Raw genomic sequence first — 8,801 nt, 5'->3', positions numbered from 1 at the left:
GCAGTGCACATCCCTTCGAGTGCTGCCTTCACCTTCCAAGTCCCAACACTATCCTGGAGACAAAATCTATCTGCCTCTTTAGGATGCCATTTCCATTACCTGTTCCGTTATCACTTTCTTTCCGTGCCTGGATGAGGTGGTGTGTTTCCCCAGTCCTCAGGTACTCACAAAACCTTTAGATATGGATCCCAGGGTTGCTCTCACCGGAATGAGCTCCCAGTCACACAAATGTGTACCCATAAGGGATATGATGGGAGATGTATTAGTGTGGCTTTCCCAGCAAAACAACATTGGATCTTTTGCCTCTTCTCAGCGTGGGCAGAATGGGCAGAACAAAGCAGTCTTTTTTGTCCCTGCACTGGGTCTCAGCAAATGCTTCGGGGCTGATTTGTTTTGTACCTGGGCATTTTCCACTTCAAGAACAGGCTGCTCCGGTATCTCCAGCAGCCTGAACCAAAGGGCCAACTACCTTCTCCTACGCATCACGGCCACGCTGGCTGCGAGAAAGGGGTTTTGGCCCTGCTGGAGTCTGAAACCAGCTTGCTGCAGGCTGGTTTCTCCTGGCCTGGCTGGAGAGGAGGCGGCTTGTTCTGGCACTGTGGACTTGGGACTGGAAAGGAACAATATGTAGATATCAAAACAAGCTTGGAGTTTCTTGAGGAGCCCAAGTTCCTTGCTCCTCCCCGTGAGCCGGGGAGTTAATCGATGGGGAAGCAGGATGTGGGCGCCCTGCGGAAGAGCAGGCTGGAGCCGCGGAACAGCTGGCCCTGAGGAAGAGGAGCGGGCGGGTTAGTTAAGGCAGCCCAAGGGTCACCTGTCCCCTGCACCAGGGCGGCGCTGCCGGGGGTGGCCCTGCGCTCCCTCACCTGGTCCCTGAGGTGCCTCCAGCAGTGGATCCAGGATGTGAAGGCGGGAGCGTAGGGCGGGAGGCCGGCGCGCAACCTGCACGGAAAGACACAGAGCTGAGACGGCGGCCGCGTCTTATCCAGGCCAAGAGGTAACCCAAGAGCAACGAGAAGTGTAAGTGGGGACATAGAAACAGTGTCTGTGCTGGGCCGGAGGCCAAACGCCTGCTTTGTTATGTAAACTGCAACAGATCCTGTAACCGAATTGCCCCCGAGCGCACAAACAAGTAGCGCTACCTGGACGCGCTGAGCTCAGTGCTACGCGCTGCGTCTGCGCCTCGAGGACGAGCATCAGGGCAACACAGCACCGAGGGGCTGCCCGTGAACGTGGACACGAGCAGCAACAGGAGCGGGATTGGGAAAACAAGCTGGGCCAAGGGAGGCGTCCCTGCCTCGCTCAGCTCCCTCCCAGCTCTCTTGCAGGTGCAGTAGGAGCTCTGCTTTCCCTTGTGCTGCTCCCAAGTCACTAAATCCTTCCGATCCCTTCTGCCTCTGGTCTAGCTGAGCCCAGATGGTGCCACCACAACTCTGCCTATTCCTTTTCACTTGGGCCTTTATCCTGCCCCTGTCTGCACTCTCTGATCTAAAATTATAAACAACCTGGGACAGGAAGCGAGCTGGCTCTGCAAGGCACTGTATGGTTTATCGTTTGTGTGAAAGCTTTACAATCATTAGCAAAGGATTTGGACAACAAGGGGGTGGAAGAGAGGCACAAAACGTTAGATCCCCCCGTGACCAACGTACCCGCAGTTGTTCACTGCCATGAGATCTCCCACGAGAAGGAAGGGGTACGTCAGCATGCTCACCGCGATCTGCAGGCAAAGAAACCCGGTAGCGTCTCTCCGCTGTCCATCGTGCCGAAGCGCTCGTTACTGCTGTTCTAGCTTTTGCACGTTAGCAAAGTTATCCCGAGCTTTGGATGAAAAGCCCAGGCTTCAAATGCTACAGCCTCCTCCCCAGACTGTCACCGCAGCTGGGCAGGAAGAGGTGGAAAGGACGTTGCCTACGTACCCCCATCACGAACTTGGTGTAGCTCCGGATCACCGACGCCTGGCTGAACTGGAAAGAGAGAAACCAAAGGGCTTGTGGAGGAGGTGGCCGTGAGCAGAGCGCCACGGCCACCGTGCGACACCCCTCCGAGCCCAGGATGAGCAGCCTGGGGCAGAGCAGCGACGTGGAGGCCCCAGGGCCGGGGGTCAGCCCAGCCCCTGCTTCCCATCAGGGCCCTGCAGCAGGGAGTAACTCACGTTATCGTCCACCGCGTACGTGTTGATGAAGTGAGCCAAGAGGTTGCAGCACCACAGGAAGATGACGTCCCCCAGGATGTGAGGGACTAAGCCACTAAAATGGTAAAAGAGGAGGAATAAAAAAAGACATGAGGTTCAGAAAGGTCCCAACCCACTGCCTCTGCTTTCAGCTCTTACTGATGAGGGTCAGCGCTCTGGGCAGCACCATCTCCTTGCGCTGCTGCTTCCAGGGGTCTTAATCTGGGATGAAACATGTCAAAGAGCTTCCCTGGCATCAAGTAAGTCCAAGATGTTTGTTCCCATCTGCATTTGCTGTGTGCTTTGACCCAGCCTGATGGTTTCACCTGTCTTGGCTAAACTGCCTGTTGTTGAGGCCTGAGCAGGTCTGGAGACCCAGGCAAGAATTCTGGGGCTAAGAACAGAAGATTTTAATGATAAATCACTAAAAGCTCAAAAGTCAGAGCAGCAGATGAGGAATCCTGCAGGATGCAGTGACCCAACCCAACTACTTCTACAACCCAGCAAGAGAAATGCCAATGCTGGAGGACTGGAACAAGCCTTTTCTGAGCAGTGTGGGACAGTTTCAGTGTCTGTCTGAGCCCTGCAATCACCTTTCTCTCCTGCTGGCAGCCAGGAGGCTGCTGTAGATATGAGGGGAACTGAGATAAGCCCATCAGGGAACAAAACTCCAAAGCATTTCAGGGGAGGGATTTATCTCTAGCCACGCGTGCATCCAGCGTGAGCGTGTGCTGCTGATAATGCTGTGCATGGATCATAAGGACAGGAGAAATAAGGGACCCTCAGTGATTTTTCAGGGAGTGGATATGTTTGGATTGCACTGGAAGGGCTGAGAGCAGAAAGGGAGCAGTTTGGTCCTACAGACACAGTCCCTCCACGGCCATGGGATTTCCTAGCGGAGTCGTAGAGCATGTGTAACTTCAGAGGCCCCCTGAGACATTTTGGGCTGTGTTAAAGCCTTTCCTGTGAACTATTAAGTTTAATTAGGCTACCAAGGGTGTTTATTTTATGTGGGGGAAGGGAACGCAGCTGGCTTTTCACGTGCGTTTTCCCAGCACAGTGCCCAGATGGAGGAGAGGGGAGTGTGAGGGGCAACGTGCTCCATGGGCAGCAACCAGGGGAACAGCCACCCCAGGACACGGGAGAGGAGGGATTTGTGTTTAACGGAGGGGATGTGGGCTGCAGGGCCTGGAGCTCAGCCCTGGAAGGAAGGAAGATCTGGTGCCACCTGGCCAAGGAGGTCTCCATGACCTCTGGACTTTATCCCCAAAGAAAGAGGGTGCAAGGCCCCCTGTGACTGTTTTCCTCTTCCCAGTGTAGTCACACTTCATGTCAAGGCCCAGATTTCCCATTTTGGATTCCAGAGCAAAATGCATCTGGCCCAAATGCTCTTCCTGGAATTTGGGAGCTAGCTCTAGTATTATTGGTGTAATAAAATGAGTTACCCACCTGCTGGGAGCAGAGGCAGCAGGTGCCTTCATTTTTTAACAAAACTTGAAAAAAAAGCAAGAAGTGCTAATGAAGGCTTGAAGTAAAAATGTATCTGCCAGACTCCAGCTTTAGCAATGCCACTAATTTGCCTTGCTTTGTACCTGGGCAGAAGCCACTTTGAGCTCTGCACAGGTTCAGACACACACTAGGTGCTCCTGACCCATGGACAAAGCTGCTGCCAGCATGAACCACCTGCTAATTACAGGTGCTAATTACAAGGTGCTCTAAAGAGGAATGTGTTTCCTATCTGGGCTGTGGCTTTAATTTCAACAAGGGACCTCATTGCACTTGCTCTTAGTGCCCAGTGTACAAACAAGTGCTTGAAATGCCCTACACTGAAACACAGAGAAGCACCAAGGAAAAAAAGTAGGAAAAAAATAAAGGGGTTTCCCCGGGCTCTACTGAAGATATGATCTGGTTCTTCCCTCGGGCCAAGCCCAATAGAGCTGGAGCTCTCCCAAAGGCACAGATTTAATCTCTGCTTATCAGAGCAATGTGAGTGTCCCAGGAACAAGACTGCACACAAAAGGGAACCGAATGTAACCTCTTGGTGTTTGCAGAGCAACTGGGAGAGCCACCAGCACCTGCTGACCCCAGGAGCAGGTATTTAAGCAAGAACTCACGTACACGAAGAATCCCAGGATCCCTTCTTCCTTCAATATCCTGCCGATGGCGCTGAACACGCCGCTGTGGAAAGAGCAGCAGCGCTGTGAGCGGCGTTGTGGCCCGGCCCTGCACAAGCAGCCCCAGCAGCAGCCCCAGCCCACGCTGTCCCCCCAGAGCGGCGGCAGCACTGTCCTCAGCCCCCTCAGGATGGCCACGCTGCCGACCTGCAGCAACCCCTGCGCTGCTGCTCGACCTGCAGCTGAGGGTAGAAGAGGCTGCAGAGGAAGGTGCCACGAGTGCGGCATGTCGGCTGCTCCGCCACGGCCGATCCAGCATGCCAGGGCGCAGACAGACCCCAGCCTTCCCACCTCCTTCACTGTGCAGTCACCCACTCTCTAGCCATGGCTCAGATCTGCTTCTTGGTCTCCCAAACTTCCTGGGTCACTGTATCCCCACCGCCCAGGAGCCTCCGGCCTGCCCCATTCCAGCTTTTGTGCACCCAAAACCCTCGAGCTGCCCCTATTCACCTGTATTTGACTTCCCGGCCTACGAACTGGACCATGCAGCGCATAGAGATCACTAGGAAGAAAGAAACACAGCATTAACAACCCAAAAGTGACCAAAGTTCATTAGTCTGACGGATGTGAAGGAAAATCCAAGCTTCCCTCAACTCACTTCCAGCTGTTCTCAGTTCTCCTACACATCTCAAAAATTGTTAGATGGAGTCTCTCTCCCCTGATCTGGAAGTGGAGGGAGGATTTGCGGGCCCCAGCCCCAGCAGGATCTCTAGGATGAGCTCTCAGAGATTGCTGCGATGCTCGTTTGGGTTATTCCTAACAGCCACACTGACCATTAGGATCTCCAAGTGACCACTCTGGATCTGCATCCATTCTGCAGGTTCAAATGGAGCCATTTTCCAGAGGGAGGGAGAAAAAATGCATCAAGTAAAGAGCGTTTGGAGGCCGTGTGCTGCCTGCACCAGGGCTCCTTGGTCTGGAGCAGGGCAGGACTCACCGTGCAGGGGATGCGAGACGACCCGGGACGCGCACTGCATCATCATCTCATGAGAGGTCTGTGAAGGGCAGGAAAAATCACACTCTAAGAAACGGCTCCATCCGCACAGCTCAATCCCATTCCCTTTATGCAGGGAAACCTGTCCCAGGCCTCTTTTGAAATCTGCTGCTAGGGGTAAACCTCCCACTACTATTTCTATGAAATATTTTACAGCTGATCCCAAAGTGGCTACTAAGTGCCACGGTCTGAAACCCTCAGAGTTTCTTTCCAATAATTTCACACCCACAACTTGCTGTTTTATCTTCTCCTGATCTCTAGGTCCTCAGCATGAACTCTCCCCACCGCTCGTTAACGAGCAATATTAACAAACGACATTTTCCAACCCGTGCCTAGCTGTGGGCCACCGCTCACCTCTTTCACCACTTTCCTAAGGGAAGTCTTCACGTCATCCTTGTTGGAAACGTGCTCCATGTCCTCCAGTGGAAAGGCCTGAGCAGGGAAAGAACCATAAGAACAAAACTGACAGGTGCTGAACCACAAACTCCTGGGATCTGAGAACAGGAGGAAATGGTGAGATGGGACTTGAGACTGCTTACAAAGGACAAAAGGCAAGTCTGGGGGACACGGGCATCATTCTGCTGTCCTGGGGAGCTACTCAGAGCTGTTAGTGGTGGAGAGAAGCGGAGCTTTCCCCTCTCCCCTGCAGCCGTGGCTGGCAGCGAGCGCGTGCAGGCTCCCTGGATGGGCTGCAGCAGCAGGGGCCGATCCGCAGGCTGATTTATGGAGAGAGAAGCCGACCTTTACCTTCTTCACGCTCCCCCGGGTGATGGTGGATAAAGTGCTGGAGACGAGCCGAGGAGTAAGACCACGGAACAGGCCTTTTTTCCCATCCACTTCCACAATGTGTCTGGCTGGGTAAGAAAACACCAGGCTGTCGTCAGGCCGGAATCGGCGCGTGGCCGAAGCCGCACCGGGGCTCGGCACGGTGCCGTAGCTGCCCGCGGGCTCCCCATGACTGGTTTATTAGAGAAGCTCTATTTCAGGTAAGATACAGTAAGTAATCCATCATATCTGTCTAAACTGGGAGGGTGACTCCAGATCTGGGGGCTAATTCTAGTCTTGTGATTATGTTCTGCCTACCTGAAAGGGCTACAAGGTGCTTTGACCTCCACTAAGGCAGGGAGGGATAATGTCCCGCTTGTTGCTGCCCGTTCTGGGATCAGGATTATACAGTCCCCTTCCCCAAACCTTCTGTGAAAGAGGGAAAGATCCCCAGGGCCACACAGTGTTCGCCCACCTCTCCCATGCTGCCCCACCCACAGAGAGAGAAAATACATTTTTTTCCCCTTCTAAATATATTACCTTCCCTTTTTCTTGGTATTTCTGTCCCTTTAGGGCTCCATCTACAATACAAATGAGCAGGGCAGACAGCCGAGTTATTGCAGGACTGTTTTGTAGCGAGAAAAGGATTGTGATCATCTCTTATACGTGTAAAAACCCTCCACCAACAGACCTACACGGCACAAACTCCTGCTCTGTCCTCAGAGCACTGTCAAACGGAGCCCAGAGCTGGTTCACCCTCGGCACGAGCCCCCTCCCGTTACAGTCTCTGCCCCCGGGAACGGGCTGCTCCCCAGACCTCAGCCCGAGGCAGGAATGTGCTTCCCATGGGGCAGCAACACGAGGGAGCGTCTGACCCTTGGACAGCAGCTCCTTGGTGCCAGGAGATGTGTGGAGGTTCGAGGGCTCTGCAGAGAGAAGGGCCAGCACCCGGGCCAGCACCTTCTTTTTCCCCTCTTTGCACCAAGAGACACATTAATGATGGCTTTTCAATTCCCTGTAGCATTTCATGTCTCCTCTGGACTTCAGCGACGTCGCTGGCACGCAGATGCAGGAGAGCTGCTGAAATTTGGCTCACACCGGCCTGTGCTGGGTCCAAACCGCCCTGGATCTCCCTGGCCTCCGGGCACGCAGCTGCCGGCCCCGCGTCCCCGCGTTCCCGCGCCGCGGCGTCGCGCGGGCGGGCGGCAGCGCTCACCGTACGTGAAGAAGCCGGGCAGGTACAGCACTTTTCTCCCCAGCACGTTTCTTCCGACCGTTGGAGGCAGCGGCTCGTGCCCGACCTTCGGGAGGAAGCCGGTCACCCCGGCCCTGCCGCCAGCGCCGCGGTGCCGAGCCCTCCCGTGTGCCCTCCCCGTGCTGCCGGGCTCGTCCCGAACCCCAAGAGGCCTCCTACACCCTCCGCAAGACCAGGTGGGAGTCCCCACGGCGCAGGACGTCCCTTCCCTCCCCTTCTCTTTCATAGGGTCCTTGGGACGCAGCGGGTCCCCGTCCCCGTTGTAAGTGGGACCATTACATGGGGCAGCCTCATCCCGTTGGATCTGGGGGGAAGGGTCGTCCTGTTTATATAGGGGTCCCCATTGCATAGGAGATCACATTGCCCTTTGGAGGGTCTCGTCCCGTTAGTGGTGACAATTACTCAGGACGTGTTTGCTGTTACATGAGGGCGTCCCCACTGACCCGCTCTATACAGCGTCCCCCTTACATAGGAGTCTCCATCCCTGCTATTGAAAGGGCCTTGCTGTGGAGGGTGCTTCCCCCCTGCCCCGCACTTTATATAGGGATCCAAACTGCAGAGGGGTCCTCACCCCTCCTTATAGAGGGGCTCCCCATGCCGCATTGGGGGGTACTCAATGTATAGCGTGGCCACGGTGCTGTACAGGGGGTGGCCCTATACAGCCTTTCTATAGGGGATCTCCTCCATAAAGGTTATAGCGGATACAGAGTCCCCCTCCCACAGCTATATAGGGGTTCCCTACTCCGTAGGGGCTCCTCACCCCGTTATATAAGGGGCGCCTATACGCCCCCCCCCCACAGGGTGCCCCGTAGGGCCCGCCCGCTCCGCTCCGCGCCGGCACCTGCACGAGCAGCTTCACGTAGAGCAGCGGGTGGCTGAGGGCGGCGAGCCCCGCGCCCAGCGCCACGAACAGCCCCTCGCCGCCCTCGGCGCCGCCAGGGGGCGCGCGCGCCGCCGCGCCCCGCGCCGCCGCGCCCGCCATGGCCCGCCGCGCCGCGCCGCGCCTGCGCGGCACCGCCCCCGCGTCAGCGCGCCGCCGCCGGGGGCGGGGCCAGCGCGGCGGGGGGCGGGGCATTAGCACAGAGGGGCGGGGTCAGCGCGGGACGGGCGGGGCGCGGGACCAGTGCCGGGAGGGAGGCGGGGCCTCGGTACGGAGGGGCGGGGCCACTCTGTGATGGGCAGGGCTGAACCATTCCCGGATGGGAGCGGGGGAGGCGGGGCGGGCGGTACCACTGTGCGGGGTGCGGGGGTGGTTCTGGCGGGGTCGCCCCCAGGCGATGGGCAGTGGTCCCAGGGCGCAGTGGGTCCGGGGCCGCGCGGCCCTGTCGCCAGCCCAGGACACGGGCACCAGTTCACGGCGCTCTGCGGCCCGGTCGGTGCCACTGCACCATCCCCACGGCCAGGCCGGGCCGACGGCGAGGTCCCCCGACCCGAATTCCCGCT

General features: G+C 56.8%; 1 protein-coding gene across 1 annotated transcript; it reads right to left on the bottom strand.

Annotated features, from left to right (window-relative positions):
- Window positions 1-616: 616 nt before the first annotated feature.
- Window positions 617-8,340, bottom strand: MTCH1 (mitochondrial carrier 1). Its single transcript, XM_088539773.1, has 12 exons — window positions 8,200-8,340; window positions 7,320-7,404; window positions 6,086-6,192; window positions 5,693-5,770; window positions 5,282-5,339; window positions 4,795-4,846; window positions 4,289-4,348; window positions 2,153-2,246; window positions 1,917-1,964; window positions 1,650-1,717; window positions 867-942; window positions 617-767 (listed from the first exon to the last, which is right to left on the bottom strand). Exons 1-12 carry the CDS (start codon window positions 8,338-8,340, stop codon window positions 699-701), a joined length of 936 nt encoding a protein of 311 aa, XP_088395899.1. The 3' UTR covers window positions 617-698.
- Window positions 8,341-8,801: the final 461 nt, after the last annotated feature.

The sequence above is a fragment of the Tinamus guttatus genome, unplaced genomic scaffold (genome assembly GCF_059628265.1).
Source record: "Tinamus guttatus ecotype Peru unplaced genomic scaffold, ASM5962826v1 Tinamus_guttatus_pri_ptg000049l, whole genome shotgun sequence".
Lineage (NCBI taxonomy): Eukaryota > Metazoa > Chordata > Aves > Tinamiformes > Tinamidae > Tinamus > Tinamus guttatus.
The sequence above is the reverse complement of the archived record's forward strand: the minus strand, read 5'-3'. Positions and strand labels throughout refer to the sequence as shown.